Raw genomic sequence first — 20556 nt, 5'->3', positions numbered from 1 at the left:
CAAGTCTGGGTCTGGGGGTTATCAGCCGAAACATAGAAGCCCAGCTACTTTGTCCAGCTACTCCTGGGGGATCTTAAGGTGTTCCCAGGCCAGCCGGGAGACATACGTAGTCTTCCCAACGTGTCCTGGGTCTTCCCCTTGGCCTCCTACCAGGGAGGCGTATTCCGAGCTCCTCCCGAATGACAGAGCTTCTCACCCTATCTCTAAGGAAGACCCTTGCCACCTGATGGAGGAAACTCATATCGGCCGCTTGTACCCGCGATCTTGTCCTGTCGGTCATAACCCAAACCTCATGACCATAAGTGAGGATAAGAACGAAGATTGACCGGTACATTGAGATGTTATTGTGTGTTCAGGGAAGTCCTGCATGACGTTACTCACCATGGCTCGCTATGAGTGGTTTGAGGAATGGGAGAAGACCAAACTGGGCAAGAGAGGACAAGACTACCTGGACCTGAAGAACGGAATGTCCCAGGAGCTGCTGGACTGGGCCTTGACCATCTTCCCCCAACTGAAAGATAAGGTGTGTTTCCTTCATGTGTGTACTTACCTTTTAAGACACACTAATACTACCCAATAAGTGAAGTGAAGTGAATTATATTTATATAGCGCTTTTCTCTAGTGACTCAAAGCGCTTTACATAGCGAAACCCAATATCTAAGTTACATTTAAACCAGTGTGGGTGGCACTGGGAGCAGGTGGGTAAAGTGTCTTGCCCAAGGACACAACGGTAGTGACTAGGATGGCGGAAGCGGGAATCGAACCTGCAACCCTCAAGTTGCTGGCACGGCTGCTCTACCAACCGAGCTATACCGCCCCACCTACTACCATACTAATAGTAATACTACAGTATTACTATTAGTATTAGTATTATGAATGGTTTCCTCCCACACTGCAAACCAAAATCTTGAAAAATAAGTTCAAGCTGACACTTGCTGTTGTCAGAGGTATTTGGTGATGGACCCCAAGATGCAGAGATGGAGGCAGGCATTGGATATGAAGACATTATTTAATATAAATAATAGAACAAGAACAAACAAAAAGCATGCACGTGGGCGGAATAACAAACTAAGGGAGCTAGCATTGGGAGCTAGAAAAACAAAAAGGAACTTTAGCCCGGAAGCTAGTGGACAACAAACAGAAAAACTGGAAATAGCTAATGCTAACAGAAACAGCTTACAACTACGACGACCAGGACAAACTGTAGCACCACAGGTAGTAGCTGTAACAAAACAACATGACACGATAGCAACGACAATACAAGTCCGAATGACAATACAATGATCCAGCACTGACTGGAGGAACAAAGCAGGTAAAATAGGAGCTGGCCGATTGACATCAGGTGTGACCAGATGCCAATCAGCCGCAGCTGAGTGAAACCAGGACACAGGGAGACAAACAGGAAGCCGTACCAAAATAAGAGCACTAGACAGGAACTAAAGACAGGAGATACTAAACACAGAGGAAACAGACAAATGCAGAGGAACAAACTAAAACATAGACAAACTGTCAGGGGAAAGCCTGACAGCTGTCCTCCAAAGTCTACTGGGGTAGGCTCCAGCTTCAATTTCTGTCATGCAAGGTCTAGTGGAGCAGGCTCCCGTTTCACTTGCTGTCATTCTAGGTCTAGTGGAGTAGGCTCCCGCTTCACTTGCTGTCATCAAAGGTTTGCTGGGGTAGGTTCCAGCTTCAGATTTTGACATCTAAGGTCTGCTGGGGTAGGCTGCAGCCTTATCTGCTGTCATCTAAGATCTGCTAGGGTAGCCTCTAGCTTCACTTGCTGTCATCCAAGGTCTGCTGGGGTGTGCTCCAGCTTCACTTGTTGTCATCTAAGGTATGCTGGGTTAGGCTTCAGCTTCACTTGCTATCATATAAGATCTGCTAGGGTAGGCTCCAGCTTCACTTGCTATCATACAAGATCTGCTAGGGTAGGCTCCAGCTTCACTTGCTGTCATCCAAGGTCTACGAGGGTAGGCTTTTGTTGCTGTCATCTAAGGTCTACCAGGGTAGGCTCCAGCTTCACTTGTTCTCATCTAGGGTTTGCTAGGGTAGGCTCCAGCTTCACTTTCTGTCCTCCAACGTCTACCGGGGATTGGCTCCAGCTTCACTTGCTGCCATCCAGTGTCTGTTATGGTAGGCCAAGCTTCACCTGCTGTCATCCAAGGTCTACTGGGGTAAGCTCCAGCTTCACTTGCTTTAATCCAAAATCTACTGGGGTAGGCTCCAGCTTCACTTGCTGTCATTCAGTGTCTACTGGGGTAAGCCCGAGCTTCAGTTGCTGTCATTTAATGTCCACTGGGGTAGGCTCTAGCTTCACTTGTGGTCATCTAGGGTCTGCTGGGGTAGGCTCCAGCTTCACTTGCTGTCATCAATGGTCTGTTGCGGGAGGCTCCAGTTTCACTAGCTGTCATCTAGGGTCTGTTCGGGTAGACTTCAGCTTCACGTGTTGTCATTTAAGGTCTGCTGGGGTAGGCTCCAGCTTCACTTGCTGTCATCTAAGGTCTGCAAGAGTAGGCTCCAGCTTCCCTTGTTGTCATCTAAGTTCTGCTAGAGAAGGCTCAGGATGTTCATGTGGTAAGGTGGTCGGGTGGTCAGGTGGTCAGTTGTTCAGATTTTCAGGAGGTTAGGTGGTCAGGTGGTTAGGTGGTCAGGTGGTCTGGTTGTTGGGTGATCAGGTGGTCAGGTGTGCAGGTGGTCATGCTGTTCAGATTTGCAGATGATCACGTGGTCAGATGATCAGGTGGTTGGGTGGTTGGGTGATCAAGTGGTCAGATGATCAGGTGGTCAGATGATCAGGTAGTCAGGTGTTCAGGTGGTCAGATAAACAGGTGTTCATGTTTGCAGGTGGTTGGATGATCAGGTGGTCAGGGGATCAGGTGTGCAGGTGTTCAGATGATCAGGGGATCAGGTGTGCAGGTGTTCAGATGATCAGGTAGTCAGGTGTTCAGATGGTCAGATTATCAGGTGTGCTGGTGGTCGGGTGATCAGGTGGTCAGATATACAGGTGGTCAGATGATCAGGTGGTCATGGTGTTCAAATATGCAGATGATCATGTGGTCAGATGATCAGGTGGTTGGGTGATCAGGTGGTCAGATGATCAGGTAGTCAGGTGGTCAGAATTGCAGAGGATCAGGTGGTTAGGTATGCAGGTGGTTGAGTGATCAGGTGGTTAGATTATCAGGTGGTCAGATAATCAGGTGGTCAGCTGTTCAGATGGTCGGATGATCAGGTGTGCAGGCATCTAGATGGTCAGGTGGTCAGGCCTTCAGGTGTGTCTCCGAGCTCCCTCCCACATAGTGCCACCAGAGGGAGATAGAGAGCAGAAAGTACAAGCAGGTTGTTGGTGTTGTATGCAGATGGCGATGGTGGACGCTGCCACCCAACGGACTAATGTGCACTACCTGCGCATGTGGCGATGGTGGACGCTGCCATCCCCTGACTAATGTGCACTACCTGTGCATGTGGCGACGGTGGAGCTGCCACCCAACGGACTAATGTGCACTACCTGCGCAGGTGGCGATGGTGGACGCTGTCACCCAACGGACTAATGTGCACTACCTGCGTAGGTGGCGATGGTGGACGCTGCCATCCCCTGACTAATGTGCACTACCTGCATAGGTGGCGATGGTGGACGCTGCCATCCCCTGACTAATGTGCACTACCTGTGCATGTGGCGATGGTGGACGCTGCCATCCCCTGACTAATGTGCACTACCTGCGCAGGTGGCGATGGTGGACGCTGCCACCCAACGGACTAATGTGCAATACCTGCGCAGGTGGAGATGGTGGACGCTGCCATCCCCTGACTAATGTGCACTACCTGCGTAGGTGGCGATGGTGGACCCTGCCATCCCCTGACTAATGTGCACTACCTGTGCATGTGGCGATGGTGGACGCTGCCATCCCCTGACTAATGTGCACTAACTGCGCAGGTGGCGATGGTGGACGCTGCCACCCAACGGACTAATGTGCAATACCTGCGCAGGTGGAGATGGTGGACGCTGCCATCCCCTGACTAATGTGCACTACCTGCGCAGGTGGCGATGGTGGACGCTGCTATCCCCTGACTAATGTGCACTACCTGCGCAGGTGGCAATGGGGGACGCTGCCCTCCCCTGACTAATGTGCACTACCTGTGCATGTGGCGATGGTGGACGCTGCCATCCCCTGACTAATGTGCACTACCTGCGCAGGTGGCGATGGTGGACGCTGTCACCCAACGGACTAATGTGCACTACCTGCGCAGGTGGCGATGGTGGACGCTGCCACTTAACGGACTAATTTGCACTACCTGCGCAGGTGGCGATGGTGGACGCTGCCATCCCCTGACTAATGTGCACTACCTGTGCATGTGGCGATGGTGGACGCTGCCATCCCCTGACTAATGTGCACTACCTGCGCAGGTGGCGATTGTGGACGCTGCCACCCAACGGACTAATGTGCACTACCTGCGCAGGTGGCGATGGTGGACGCTGCCATCCCCTGACTAATGTGCACTACCTGCGCAGGTGGCGATGGTGGACGCTGCCATCCACCGACTAATGTGCACTACTTGCGCAGGTGGCGATGGTGGAGGCTGCCATCCCCTGACTAATATGCACTACCTGCGCAGGTGGCGATGGTGGACGCTGCCATCCCCTGACTAATGTGCACTACCTGCGCAGGTGGCAATGGTGGAGGCTGCCACCCCCCTGACTAATGTGCACTACTTGCGCAGGTGGCGATGTTGGACGCTGCCATCCCCTGACCAATGTGCACTACCTGGGCAGGTGGCGATCGTGGACGCTGCCATCCCCTGACTAATGTGCACTACCTGCGCAGGTGGCGATGGTGGACGCTGCCATCCCCTGACTAATGTGCACTACCTGTGCATGTGGCGATGGTGGACGCTGCCATCCCCTGACTAATGTGCACTACCTGCGCAGGTGGCGATGGTGGACGCTGCCACCCAACGGACTAATGTGCACTACCTGCGCAGGTGGCGATGGTGGACGCTGCCATCCCCTGACTAATGTGCACTACCTGCGCAGGTGGCGATGGTGGACGCTGCCATCCACCGACTAATGTGCACTACTTGCGCAGGTGGCGATGGTGGAGGCTGCCATCCCCTGACTAATATGCACTACCTGCGCAGGTGGCGATGGTGGACGCTGCCATCCCCTGACTAATGTGCACTACCTGCGCAAGTGGCAATGGTGGACGCTGCCACCCCCCTGACTAATGTGCACTACTTGCGCAGGTGGCGATGTTGGACGCTGCCATCCCCTGACTAATGTGCACTACCTGCGCAGGTGGCGATCGTGGACGCTGCCATCCCCTGACTAATGTGCACTACCTGCGCAGGTGGCGATGGTGGACGCTGCCATCCCCTGACTAATGTGCACTACCTGCGCAGGTGGTGATGGTGGACGCTGCCATCCCCTGACTAATGTGCACTACCTACGCAGGTGGCGATGGTGGACGCTGCCATCTCCTGACTAATGTGCACTACCTGCGCAGGTGGCGATGGTGGACGCTGCCATCCCCTGACTAATGTGCACTACCTGTGCATGTGGCGATGGTGGACGCTGCCACCCAACGGACTAATGTGCACTACCTGCGCAGGTGGCGATGGTGGACGCTGCCACCTAACGGACTAATGTGCACTACCTGCGCAGGTGGCAATGGTGGACGCTGCTATCCCCTGACTAATATGCACTACCTGCGCAGGTGGCGATGGTGGACGCTGCCATCCCCTGACTAATGTGCACTACCTGTGCATGTGGCGAAGGTGGACGCTGCCACCCAACGGACTAATGTGCACTACCTGCGCAAGTGGCGATGGTGGACGCTGCCACTTAACGGACTAATGTGCACTACCTGCGCAGGTGGCGATGGTGGACGCTGCTATCCCCTGACTAATGTGCACTATCTGCGCAGGTGGCGATGGTGGACGCTGTCATCCCCTGACTAATGTGCACTACCTGTGCATGTGCCGATGGTGGACGCTGCCACCCAACAGACTAATGTGCACTACCTGCGCAGGTGGCGATGGTGGACGCTGCCACTTAACGGACTAATGTGCACTACCTGCGCAGGTGGCGATGGTGGACGCTGCTATCCCCTGACTAATGTGCACTATCTGCGCAGGTGGCGATGGTGGACGCTGTCATCCCCTGACTAATGTGCACTACCTGTGCATGTGCCGATGGTGAACGCTGCCACCCAACGGACTAATGTGCATTACCTGCGCAGGTGGCGATGGTGGACGCTGCCATCTCCTGACTAATGTGCACTACCTACGCAGGTGGCGATGGTGGACGCTGCCATCCCCTGACTAATGTGCACTACCTGCGCAGGTGGCGATGGTGGACGCTGCCATCCCCTGACTAATGTGCACTACCTGCGCAGGTGGTGATGGTGGACGCTGCCATCCCCTGATTAATGTGTACTACCTGCGTAGGTGGCGATGGTGGACGCTGCCATCCCCTGACTAATGTGCACTACCTGTGCATGTGGCGATGGTGGACGCTGCCATCCCCTGACTATTGTGCACTACCTGCGCAGGTGGCGATGGTGGACGCTGCCACCCAACGGACTAATGTGCAATACCTGCGCAGGTGGTTATGGTGGACGCTGCCATCCCCTGACTAATGTGCACTACCTGCGCAGGTGGCGATGGTGGACGCTGCTATCCCCTGACTAATGTGCACTACCTGCGCAGGTGGCGATGGGGGACGCTGCCATCCCCTGACTAATGTGCACTACCTGTGCATGTGGCGATGGTGGACGCTGCCATCCCCTGACTAATGTGCACTACCTGTGCATGTGGCGATGGTGGACGCTGCCATCCCCTGACTAATGTGCACTACCTGCGCAGGTGGCGATGGTGGACGCTGCCACTTAACGGACTAATGTGCACTACCTGCGCAGGTGGCGATGGTGGACGCTGCTATCCCCTGACTAATGTGCACTACCTGCGCAGGTGGCGATGGGGGACGCTGCCATCCCCTGACTAATGTGCACTACCTGTGCATGTGGCGATGGTGGACGCTGCCATCCCCTGACTAATGTGCACTACCTGTGCATGTGGCGATGGTGGACGCTGCCATCCCCTGACTAATGTGCACTACCTGTGCAGGTGGCGATGGTGGACGCTGCTATCCCCCTGACTAATGTGCACTACCTGTGCAGGTGGCGATGGTGGACGCTGTCATCCCCTGACTAATGTGCACTACCTGTGCATGTGCCGATGGTGGACGCTGCCACCCAACGGACTAATGTGCACTACCTGCGCAGGTGGTGATGGTGGACGCTGCCATCCCCTGACTAATGTGCACTACCTGCGTAGGTGGCGATGGTGGACGCTGCCATCCCCTGACTAATGTGCACTACCTGTGCATGTGTCGGTGGTGGACGCTGCCATCCCCTGACTAATGTGCACTACCTGCGCAGGTGGCGATGGTGGACGCTGCCACCCAACGGACTAATGTGCACTACCTGCGCAGGTGGCGATGGTGGACGCTGCCATCCCCTGACTAATGTGCACTACCTGCGCAGGTGGCGATGGTGGAGGCTGCTATCCCCTGACTAATGTGCACTACCTGCGCAGGTGGCGATGGAGGACGCTGCCATCCCCTGACTAATGTGCACTACCTGCGCAGGTGGCGATGGTGGACGCTGCCACCCAACGGACTAATGTGCACTACCTGCGCAGGTGGCGATGGTGGACGCTGCCATCCCCTGACTAATGTGCACTACCTGCGCAGGTGGCGATGGTGGACGCGGCCATCCCCCGACTAATGTGCACTACTTGCGCAGGTGGCGATGGTGGAGGCTGCCATCCCCTGACTAATGTGCACTACCTGCGCAGGTGGCGATGGTGGACGCTGCCATCCCCTGACTAATGTGCACTACCTGCGCAGGTGGCGATCGTGGACGCTGCCATCCCCTGACTAATGTGCACTACCTGCGCAGGTGGCGATGGTGGACGCTGCCATCCCCTGACTAATGTGCACTACCTGCGCAGGTGGCGATGGTGGACGCTGCCACTTAACGGACTAATGTGCACTACCTGCGCAGGTGGCGATGGTGGACGCTGCTATCCCCTGACTAATGTGCACTACCTGCGCAGGTGGCGATGGGGGACGCTGCCATCCCCTGACTAATGTGCACTACCTGTGCATGTGGCGATGGTGGACGCTGCCATCCCCTGACTAATGTGCACTACCTGTGCATGTGGCGATGGTGGACGCTGCCATCCCCTGACTAATGTGCACTACCTGTGCAGGTGGCGATGGTGGACGCTGCTATCCCCCTGACTAATGTGCACTACCTGTGCAGGTGGCGATGGTGGACGCTGCTATCCCCCTGACTAATGTGCACTACCTGTGCAGGTGGCGATGGTGGACGCTGTCATCCCCTGACTAATGTGCACTACCTGTGCATGTGCCGATGGTGGACGCTGCCACCCAACGGACTAATGTGCACTACCTGCGCAGGTGGTGATGGTGGACGCTGCCATCCCCTGACTAATGTGCACTACCTGCGTAGGTGGCGATGGTGGACGCTGCCATCCCCTGACTAATGTGCACTACCTGTGCATGTGTCGGTGGTGGACGCTGCCATCCCCTGACTAATGTGCACTACCTGCGCAGGTGGCGATGGTGGACGCTGCCACCCAACGGACTAATGTGCACTACCTGCGCAGGTGGCGATGGTGGACGCTGCCATCCCCTGACTAATGTGCACTACCTGCGCAGGTGGCGATGGTGGACGCTGCTATCCCCTGACTAATGTGCACTACCTGCGCAGGTGGCGATGGAGGACGCTGCCATCCCCTGACTAATGTGCACTACCTGCGCAGGTGGCGATGGTGGACGCTGCCACCCAACGGACTAATGTGCACTACCTGCGCAGGTGGCGATGGTGGACGCTGCCATCCCCTGACTAATGTGCACTACCTGCGCAGGTGGCGATGGTGGACGCGGCCATCCCCCGACTAATGTGCACTACTTGCGCAGGTGGCGATGGTGGAGGCTGCCATCCCCTGACTAATGTGCACTACCTGCGCAGGTGGCGATGGTGGACGCTGCCATCCCCTGACTAATGTGCACTACCTGCGCAGGTGGCGATCGTGGACGCTGCCATCCCCTGACTAATGTGCACTACCTGCGCAGGTGGCGATGGTGGACGCTGCCATCCCCTGACTAATGTGCACTACCTGCGCAGGTGGTGATGGTGGACGCTGCCATCCCCTGACTAATGTGCACTACCTGTGCATGTGGCGATGGTGGACGCTGCCACCCAACGGACTAATGTGCACTACCTGCGCAGGTGGCGATGGTGGACGCTGCCATCCCCTGACTAATGTGCACTATCTGCGCAGGTGGCGATGGTGGACGCTGCCACCCAACGGACTAATGTGCACTACCTGTGCATGTGCCGATGGTGGACGCTGCCACCCAACGGACTAATGTGCACTACCTGCGCAGGTGGTGATGGTGGACGCTGCCATCCCCTGACTAATGTGCACTACCTGCGTAGGTGGCGATGGTGGACGCTGCCATCCCCTGACTAATGTGCACTACCTGCGCAGGTGGCGATGGTGGACGCTGCCACCCAACGGACTAATGTGCACTACCTGCGCAGGTGGCGATGGTGGACGCTGCCATCCCCTGACTAATGTGCACTACCTGCGCAGGTGGCGATGGTGGACGCTGCTATCCCCTGACTAATGTGCACTACCTGCGCAGGTGGCGATGGAGGACACTGCCATCCCCTGACTAATGTGCACTACCTGCGCAGGTGGCGATGGTGGACGCTGCCACCCAATGGACTAATGTGCACTACCTGCGCAGGTGGCGATGGTGGACGCTGCCATCCCCTGACTAATGTGCACTACCTGCGCAGGTGGCGATGGTGGACGCGGCCATCCCCCGACTAATGTGCACTACTTGCGCAGGTGGCGATGGTGGAGGCTGCCATCCCCTGACTAATGTGCACTACCTGCGCAGGTGGCGATGGTGGACGCTGCCATCCCCTGACTAATGTGCACTACCTGCGCAGGTGGCGATCGTGGACGCTGCCATCCCCTGATTAATGTGCACTACCTGCACAGGTGGCGATGGTGGACGCTGCCATCCCCTGACTAATGTGCACTACCTGCGCAGGTGGTGATGGTGGACGCTGCCATCCCCTGACTAATGTGCACTACCTGTGCATGTGGCGATGGTGGACGCTGCCACCCAACGGACTAATGTGCACTACCTGCGCAGGTGGCGATGGTGGACGCTGCCATCCCCTGACTAATGTGCACTATCTGCGCAGGTGGCGATGGTGGACGCTGCCACCCAACGGACTAATGTGCACTACCTGCGCAGGTGGCGATGGTGGACGCTGCCATCCCCTGACTACTGTGCACTACCTGCGCAGGTGGCGATGGTGGACGCTGCTATCCCCTGACTAATGTGCACTACCTGCGCAGGTGGCGATGGGGGACGCTGCCATCCCCTGACTAATGTGCACTACCTGTGCATGTGCCGATGGTGGACGCTGCCACCCCCCTGACTAATGTGTACTACTTGCGCAGGTGGCGATGGTGGACGCTGCCACCCCCCTGACTAATGTGCACTACTTGCGCAGGTGGCGATGGTGGACGCTGCCATCCCCTGACTAATGTGCACTACTTGCGCAGGTGGCGATGGTGGACGCTGCCATCCCCTGACTAATGTGCACTACCTGCGCAGGTGGCGATAGTGGACGCTGCCACCCCCCTGACTAATGTGCACTACTTGCACAGGTGGTGGTAGTGGACGCTGCCATCCCCTGACTAACGTGCAGTACCTGCGCAGGTGACGATGTTGCACGCTACCACCCCCCTGAATAATGTGCGCTACCAGCTAGGTGGTGATGCTGTATGCTGCTACTCCCCTGACTAATGTGCACTACCTGTGCAGGTGGTGATGGTGGACGCTGCCACCCCCCTGACTAATGTGCACTACCTGGGCGCCCCCAGAGGTGAGATGTACGGTGCTGAACACAACTTGGAGCGCTTCACCCCACAGGCGGTGGCTAGGACCAGACCACAAACCCCAGTGGATGGTCTCTACTTGACAGGTGAGAACTAGCGGCGCCCTCTCACCTCCAACACCCACTGATCCTTCTTTTTTCTTTCTTATTTGTTTGTTTGTTTTTTGTTTGTTTATATTTTTGTCCATTTTATCCGTTTTGTTTGTCTTTTTGTTTATCTGTGTTTTTGTTTGTTTGTTTATCTTGGTGTCTGTTTGTTTGTTTTTGTTATGATCCACTGCCCGGATCATTTTATGATTAGATTTTTGAGTCTTTTGTGTTTTCTTTTGGTTGTGGACTCCTTCGATTCCTGTTTGTGCAATTCTCAGTTGGTTACCATAGTTACGTATTATTTTTACCTGCCGCTTGTTCCGGATGCACACCTGTTTTGTAATCACTGTCATTATCTAAGCCTGCCTTCTCCGGTCAGTCTATCTGGCTTCCTAGTTTGTCTTCGTACAACAAGTAACGACGTTCTGTTTCCTGCTCGCTACCTGCTAGCTTCCACGCTAGGCTCTTTATTTTCTAGCTCCCATGCTAGTTCTTTTAGTTGTTTGCCTTAGTGCTATTTATTTCTTAATAAATCCTTTTTCCTACCTGCACGCTGTGTCCGAAGCCCGTCTGCATTCCTGGGAGAACGAAAATCCGCATCACCATGCGCCCGGGTCGTTACAGTTTTGTCTGTTTTTCTGCTTTGTGTGTTTTGTGTTTGTGTTTTAGTTTATCTGTTTGTCCGTTTGTTTGTTTTGTATATTTGTCTGTTTTTCTATTTTGTTTGTCTTTTTGTTTATCTATCTATTTGTTTGTTTGTTTATATTTTTGTATTTTTGTTTGTTTTTTGTTTATCTGCTTGTTTGTCTGTGTTTGTTTATCTGTTTGTTGATTTGTTTGTTTGTTTTTCTGTTTTCTCAATTTTTTCTATGTCTTTTTTGTTTATCTGTTTGTTTTTTATATTTTTGTGTGTTTGTTTTTTTATCTGTTTGTTTATCTCTTTGTTTGTTTGATTGTCTGTTTACAGGGCAGGACGTGTTCTGTAATGGAATGGCCGGAGCGCTGCATGGAGGACTTCTGTGTGCCTCAGCTGTCCTCCATCAGGTTCTCTACATCGACCTGCTGGCCCTGAAGTCCCGTATGAAGAAAAAACATAAACTCACCCGAAAGTCAGCATGACAACCCTAAATATGTATCAGGTGTCTGCAGATACATATTACTTTTCACTATTGTGTTGTTTATTGTAGTATTAACATGTTTTACCAATTCTGTAACATAGATTTGTTATATTATTAACATGTTTTACCAATACTGTAACAAATATTTATTGTAGAATTAACATGTTTCACTTATACTGAAACATAGATTTATTGAAGTATTAATATTTGTTACCAATACCGAAAAATCTGTTGTTATGGTTTGTGCTCAGTGAGACTAAAAGGTTTACTTCGCATTGTTGCTGTGGATTGTTGTTTATTATTTACAGTAAAGACAATAGGAGCTTTGACGTTCCTCGATTTTGTTGACGTATGCTGGCAAGTTTGGTGACTATTTTCATGCTCCAAGTTTCTTAAATCAAAAGTCTTTCTAGCAGAAGTGAATGTAGCTCACCAAAGAATATAGCTTTACTTCATTTACCCACGATACAACAGAAATATTTAGGGCACAAGACAGTAAGTTGAACACACACAAGGACTACTCATAATATTAATTAAGAAGCAAATATAGCAATAATAAATACGTAACTTTAGAAATGCTGCACTGATAATTATGTAATCAACAACTATTCACATGTACTCCAGTGACACGTCCCTTTCTTAGACTCAAAACTTACTTATATCACACGTTTGGATGGTGATAATAAAGTCTACTGCGTTAAAATGTGTTAAGAAATTAGCTCGTTAGGATTTATTTGTATTGTACATGCATTGTCTTCAATGGGAACCTTGCCCCCACCAAGATGGCTGCCATGTAGGAACGTTGCCCCTAAATAGATTGCTGTGTCACGCCAAATTTTTTCCCCCTTACAAAAACCTTCCTCCCCCATTTACTTCCGGGGTCATGATTAATACAGACGTTTTGTTAATGCTATATTATAAAAAAAAATATTTTTTTTATAAACACAAGCACTTACCGGATTACACATTTACTTAGCGTGTTCTTATGTTTCCTCTTATGTCATCCCATAGCTTGTTTGTAAATTTTTTTTTTTAATTATTTTTTATTTTTTATAATATAGCGTTAACAAAACGTCTGTATTTTTATAATATAGCGTTATATTTTTATAATATAGCTATAACAAAACGTCTGTATTAATCATGACCACGGAAGTAAATGGGGGGCGGGGGGAAGGTTTTTGTAGGGTGGAAGAAATTTGGCGTGACAGCTGCTATGTAGTAGCGTTGCCCCCACCAAGATGGCTGCAACCCAGGAACATTGCCCCTAAATAGATGGCTGTGTCCCGGCAAATTTCTTCCCCCCACAAAAACCTTCCCCTCGGAAGACATTTGGCGTGACAGCCCCTCTAATGCCTGAATGACCCCAATGAGGGTGGAAGGACCTTAAAGCAGCCCACACATCTGCCTGTTTTGAAAGCATTATAATTGGCTGATTGTCATTGGTAAAAAATAACGGTGAGGAAAAAATATTAGCATTCCAGCATGCTAACCTTTCAAGCTATTTTTGCTTCGCTAATTTTGCAGCTGTAACCCTTAAGAGTCATCATACCTGTCAACCCTCCCGGATTTTCCGGGAGACTCACGAAATTCAGCGCCTCTCCCGAAAACCTCCCGGGGCAAATTTTCTCCCGAAAATCTCCCGAAATTCACGCCCCCCAACACTGAGTCAGACCTGACTCAATGTTGTGACCCTCTTAAACAGGACAATACTGCCATCTACTGTACATAGAATAGAAAGTAAACATATTTTACATTTGTTCTGAAGCCCACAGTAAAGAGACGTAACTTTATCATGTCGTCTGGTTAGTGACTCCAACCCAATATGTTACACCGTCGATGGACAAAATGAAGAAATACGCTTGCAAGTTCCAGAACAATTGGAAACAAGAATTTCAGTTTATCCAGGAGAGTTCGAAGGGGAAGGGGTATGTTGCCTGTAAATTTTGTAGAACAGACTTCTCCATTCAACACGGTGAACGGATATTCAGCCATGAACGGTCAGCGAAGCACAAAGCGTCCGCAGCGCAGCATCGTTCACAACCCAGCATTGTGGGCCACCTCGCAAAATGGAGACGGTAGACCCAATGGTATCTTATGCTGAGATAAAGATGGCTATGCTGATAGCTGGAAGCAACATCCCGTTATCATTTACGGATGTCTACAACAAATCCGTGGAGGATATGTTCCCGGATTCTGAGATCGCTCGCCAATACGCAAATGGCAGAACAAAGGTTACTCAAAGAGTGAAAGGTAAGTGTTTGTTGTGTCACACACACACTCTGTGCTGCCCTCTGCTGTTGGAGCATGCAGAAGCACCTCTGGAGACACCAAACACGCCCTGACGCTCATTAGGCAGACCGCGCCCACTCTCCGCCGCAGCTTGCGGCAATCAACGACTGACACACCTGGCATGGATGAAGGACGGCAGTATAAGAACGGTCGACGCTGACTCTTCGACGTGGGAACGTAATCTACTACCCATAAGCTCCACGTATCTGATAGACCGCCTGATCCTGCTCGTTGCCTGTTTTCCTTGTTGCCTTTTTGTTCCCCTGATCCCTGTGTCTCCCGCTCTTCCCACAGTGCTCGTATCACCACTGCTGTTTCCCTCCTGGACCTGTTTGCCTTCCTGGATCCTCGATCTAACTTTGGACTTTCGGACCTCCTCTCCTGCCTTTGACCCCTGCTTGGACCTTGGACTTCCCCTGGCTTCTTCCCCACTCGGATTTGCACGCTGAACATCCAACACGCACCTCAACAAACCTCACGGTATTTACATATGGTAATTCCACACATAGTCATTCATGCAGACACATAGTAGCATACACACTCCACGTAAACATCAAGTATTTAATAAACCTATTGAACTTGACATCCCATTGCCGTGCCGTCTCCTTCCCCAGTAGCAACTTAACAGTACGTTCCCACCAAGATGGAACCAGACGGCACCCCTAATTCTTCGGCCGGATCTCGGGCCCAGACTTCCCCAGTTACCAACCTGTCCATCATCCAAACTGTCCTGCATCAACATCAGGATCGTTTTTCCACACTGGAAGACAATTTGGACGTTGCATTTTCCAGTCTATTGGCCAGATTGGACAACTTCAGCAGTGGTCAGGTGACACCCTCCACACCAGTTGTTAGTGCACCCATTACACTCGCCACTAGGGAAGCTACACCACTCCGTGAACCTAGGATTGCCAACTCTAAGAACTTTGAGGGGAATTTTGAACTTTGTCGTGGCTTCCTGGTACAGTGTGAGTTAATTTTTTTACACCAACCCCCAAGATATTCTAACAATGGTGCTAAAATATCCTTTTTGTTTTCTTTACTCTCGGGGCCTGCGCTGAAATGGGCTACATCAGCGCTCAGCAAAACTTTGGGATTAAACACAAATTATGCCACTTTTTGCAAAGAATTTTTGGCGGTCTTTGATCCTCCCGCTGATGGCGGAGACGCGGCCTCCAAACTCCATTCTATTCGACAGGGCTTCCGCTCTGTGGCTACATATACATTGGAGTTTCGAACCCTGGCAGCGGAGAGTGGATGGTAGGACAAGGCACTTCTGAGCGCATATAGAAGGGGACTTAATGAAACCATTAAGGATGGTTTGTTACGGGACAGACCTTCTGCTTGTCAGGACCTCATTGAGCTAGCTTTGTTATTTGACCAACGCCTTCTTGAACGGGAAGCAGAGAGGAGGAGCGACTGTGGCAGCCCTTCTTCAGCCAAACACTCTCGCTATTCCAACCAAACCCTCAACAAACAGTCTGGCGCAGTTGGTCCAGTTCTAACCACACCTTCTGATCCTATGCAAATTGGCAGGTCCCAACTTCGAGGAACGGGAACGGAGGTTCCAACTTCACCTCTGCCTTTATTGTGGCCGGGTATATCATCACATACGTAACTGCACCTTTCGGCCAGAAGGATCAGGCTCATCAGTCAAGGAGATCTTGGTGAGACATACTTCTGTCCCCACAACTCCTTCTCGTAAGAAGCCTAGTATTCTGTTTCCAGCAAGACTGACTTGGGAAGTTAGGACATTGTTCGTGGACGCATATCTGGACTCCGGAGCCGACGAGAGCTTCATTGACCTTGGGTACGCCCAAGAAAAGGGTATACCATTAATACCGCTTGAAAATTGTCCGCCCAAGCCCTTGATGGCCATCCTTTGGGGCCTATTAAGCACCGTACTAAACCTTTGTCTCTCACCCTCTCTGGCAACCATACAGAAATCATCAGCTTCTGGGTTCTGGACGCTCCGGTAGCCCCTCTCGTCCTAGGCCGGTCTTGGCTAATCCAGCATGACCCTCACATCTCTTGGGCCACGGGCAAAATTCTGGCCTGGAGCAACCACTGCTACTCTAATTGTCTCAAATCTGCAATCATTCACCCTGATAAACCAAAACAGTGTCACTTCCGGTGGATCTTTCCCGAGTTCCCAGTGCATACCACGACTTAGCAGCCGTGTTCAGCAAGGACAAAGCAATGTCTCTCCCTCCTCACATCCCTAATGCAGTTCTTCCTGGCAGCCGATTGTACAACTTATCTCTACCTGAAAAACAGGACATGGAGGACTACATTTATGAATCCCTTGCCTCTGGAATCATCAGACCTTCTAAGTCCCCGGTTGCTGCTGGGTTTTTTTTGTTAGCAAGAAGGACGGGTCACTTCGTCCTTGCATTGATTACCGTCAACTAAATTGCATAACTGTTAGGAATAGATATCCCTTACCTCTACTTAACTCTTCCTTCGAACCACTCACTCCCGCCACCATTTTCACGAAATTAGATCTCCGTAATGCTTATCATCTGGTTCGCATGTGGGAGGGAGATGAGTGGAAGACGGCATTCAACACTCACCTTGGACACTTTGAATATAGGGTGATGCCTTTTGGTTTGACCAATGCCCCCGCTGTTTTCCAAACCCTGATTAACGATGTTCTCAGGGATATGATCGATAAATTTGTTGTGGTTTAACTTGACGACATGTTAATTTTCTCAAAAGACCTTCAGGAACATCAACGACACGTCCGTCTTGTTCTTCAAAGATTACTAGAGAACCGACTCTTCGTCAAAGCAGATAAATGTGAGTTTCATTCTTCTTCTGTTGAATATCTTGGCTTTGTCATTGAAAAGGGACATGTCAAAGCTGACCCCAAGAAGGTGAAGGCTGTAGTGGAGTGGCCCCAACCCTCTACCCGGACCGAGTTACGTCGGTTTTTGGGTTTCGCTGGATTCTACAGAAGATTTATCATGGACTTCAGTAAGTTGGCCGCACCACTTCATGCACTCACTTCCACCAATGTACCCTTTCAGTGGAAGCAGGTATGGCATTCTGGTGCCTGAAGAGGAGCTTCAGCTCTGCACCCATCCTGGTGTACCCTGATCAAGACTGCCCATTCATAGTTGAGGTAGATGCTTCTGATTCGGGAGTTGGCGCAGTACTTTCGCAACGCTCCAAGCAGAACAACAAGATCCACCCCTGTGCATTCTTTTCGAGACGCTTATCCCCTGCGGAGCGCAATTACGATGCTGGTAATCGGGAGTTACTTGCTGTTTACGAGGCTGTAAAGGAGTAGAGACATTGATTGGATGGTGCTAAATTTCAATTTCAAGTTCTTACTGATCACCGTAATCTTCTCCATGTCCGTGCCGCCAAGAGTCTTAATGATCCTCAGGCCCGTTGGTCCCAGTTTTTTGGTCGCTTCAACTTTGTTCTCTCTTTTAGACCTGGATCTCGTAACACCAAGGCTGATGCACTCTCTCGCCAGTTCTCGGAAGAAACCACTGACAAGACACTTAAAGAAGAAACCGTCCTTCCTCCTTCCAGGATTATTGGCATGGTCACTTGGAAAGTAGAGGCTCTTGTGCAAGACGCGTTAACAAAGAAACCGGGGCCAGGTGGCGGACATCCCAACAGACTTTTCGTCCTTCGGGATCTACGCCCTCAAGTTTTGGAGTGGGGACATTCCAGTGTGTTCTCTTGCCATCCTGGTTTTCAACGCACACTTTCCTTCATCCGCCGGCGATTCTGGTGGCCGTCCATGGCCAAGGATACTCGTGAGTTTATCGCCGCATGCAATACTTGTGCACGGAATAAACCGTCCCACAGACCACCGGCAGGACTCCTGTGTCCTCTTCCCGTCCCCAGTCGTCCATGGTCTCACATTTCTTTGGATTTCGTTACGGGTTTTCCCTCATCCCAAGGTAATACCGTAATACTCACCTTTATTGACCGATTCTCAAAAGCTGCACATTTTGTCCCACTTCCATCTTCCTCTGAAACTGCTGACCTCCTGACCAACCATATAGTAAAACAACATGGCATCCCGGTGGACATTGTCTCGGACCGTGGACCCCAGTTCACATCCAGGGTGTGGCAGACCTTCTGCACGGGTATTGGGGCCACGGTCAGTCTCACTTCTGGCTATCATCCGCAGAGTAATGGTCAGGCTGAGAGAGCGAACCAGAGTGTGGAGACCATGCTGCGCTGCATTTCTGCTCGACAAGCTTCTTCATGGAGCAAGTTTCTTCCTTAGGTCGAGTTTGCCTATAACGCCATGAAGAGTTCAGCTACAGGGTTATCACCATTTGAATGCTCCCTTGGGTATCAACCACCTATGTTTCCCCAACAGGAGATTGAAGCATCTGTGTCATCCTCTCGCAAACACATCAAGAAATGCCATCAGGTGTGGAAGGCTGCCCAGGCGTCTCTTCTAAGATCATCTGAAAAAATGTGCAACAGTGCCAACCGGCGACGCATTTCAGCCCCTGTTTACTCTCCGGGCCAAAGAGTACTTCTACGTACCAAGGACATTCACCTACAGGTACCATCCCGGAAACTCGCTCCTCGTTTTTGTAGGACTCTTCACCATTGAGACCATCATCAATCCTGTTGCAGTCAAATTATCTTTACCACCGTCTGTTAAACGACACCCCGTAGTCCACGTATCTCAGATTAAACCTGTTGCTTGTTCCCCACTTTCATCCCCCAACCCCATCCCTCCTCCTCCTAGAATGTTGGACAATGGGGATCCTGTTTGGACAGTTAAGGAGGTCCTCGGGGTCCGCTGACAGGGGAGGGGTTTAGTGTATTTGGTAGACTGGGAGGGATATGGACCCGAGGATAGGTCTTGGGTTCCTGCTCCCTACCTTGCTGACCCCGAACTTCTAAAGGAGTTCTATCGGGCCAACCCTGGAGCTATTCGACGCTCGTCGGGGGCCTCGCATAAGGGGGGGGGGGGCACTGTTGTGTCACACACACACTCTGTGCTGCCCTCTGCTGTTGGAGCATGCAGAAGCACCTCTGGAGACACCAGACACGCCCCGACGCTCATTAGGCAGACTGCGCCCACTCTCCGCCGCAGCTTGCGGCAATCAACGACTGACACACCTGGCATGGATGAAGGACGGCAGTATAAGAACGGTCGACGCTGACTCTTCGACGTGGGAACATAATCTACTACACGTAAGCTGCACGTATCTGATAGACCGCCTGATCTTGCTTGTTGCCTGTTTTCCTTGTTGCCTTTTTGTTCCCCTGATCCCTGTTTCTCCCGCTCTTCCCACAGTGCTCGTATCACCACTGCTGGACCTGTTTGCCTTCCTGGATCCTCGACCTAACTTTGTACTTTCGGACCTCCTCTCCTGCCTTTGAACCCCGCTTGGACCTTGGACTTCCCCTGGCTTCTTCCCCACTCTGATTTGGACGCTGAACATCCAACACGCACCTCAACAAACCTCACGGTATTTACATATGGTAATTCCACACATAGTCATTCATGCAGACACATAGTAGCATACACACTCCATGTAAACATCAAGTATTTAATAAACCTATTGAACTTGACATCCCGTTGCCATGCCGTCTCCTTCCCCAGTAGCAACTTAACAGTTTTTTGTTTTTTTTAGTAACCAGCAAGCACAGTACAGTTAGTAGAACAACTGTTTTTATTACTGTGTATTTGATAGGTGCCGTCGGAAATCCAACTATTTATTTTATTTATATATATATATAATAAAATAAATATATATAGCTAGAATTCACTGAAAGTCAAGTATTTCATATATATGTATATGAATTATACGCCAACCCTCTTAACCACGCCCCCCACCCCCCGGAATCGGAGGTCTCAAGGTTGGCAAGTATGAGAGTCATATAACTCGGTATTATCACGCCCTCATTGGGGTCTTTCAGGCATTAGAGGGGGTGTCACGCCAAATGTCTTCCGGGGGGAAGGTTTTAGTAGGGGGGGAAGAAATTTGGCGTGACAGCTGCCATGTGGTTACGTTGCCCCCATCAAGATGGCTGCCACAGAGGAGTGTTTCCCCTACCAA

General features: G+C 51.3%; 1 protein-coding gene across 1 annotated transcript in view; it reads left to right on the top strand.

Moving 5' to 3' along the window:
* Positions 1-12492, top strand: part of LOC133556244 (all-trans-retinol 13,14-reductase-like) — a 34050-nt gene extending 21558 nt beyond the window's left edge. The window contains exons 10-12 of the mRNA XM_061905978.1: positions 357-523; positions 10937-11096; positions 12067-12492. Of these exons, the coding sequence (XP_061761962.1) occupies positions 357-523; positions 10937-11096; positions 12067-12218 (479 nt within the window). The 3' untranslated portion in view covers positions 12219-12492. The remainder of the gene's footprint in view (positions 1-356; positions 524-10936; positions 11097-12066) is intronic.
* The last annotated feature ends 8064 nt before the right edge of the window (positions 12493-20556 follow it).

Source organism: Nerophis ophidion, linkage group LG07 (genome assembly GCF_033978795.1).
Source record: "Nerophis ophidion isolate RoL-2023_Sa linkage group LG07, RoL_Noph_v1.0, whole genome shotgun sequence".
Lineage (NCBI taxonomy): Eukaryota > Metazoa > Chordata > Actinopteri > Syngnathiformes > Syngnathidae > Nerophis > Nerophis ophidion.
This window is presented reverse-complemented; position numbering and strand designations above follow the sequence as displayed.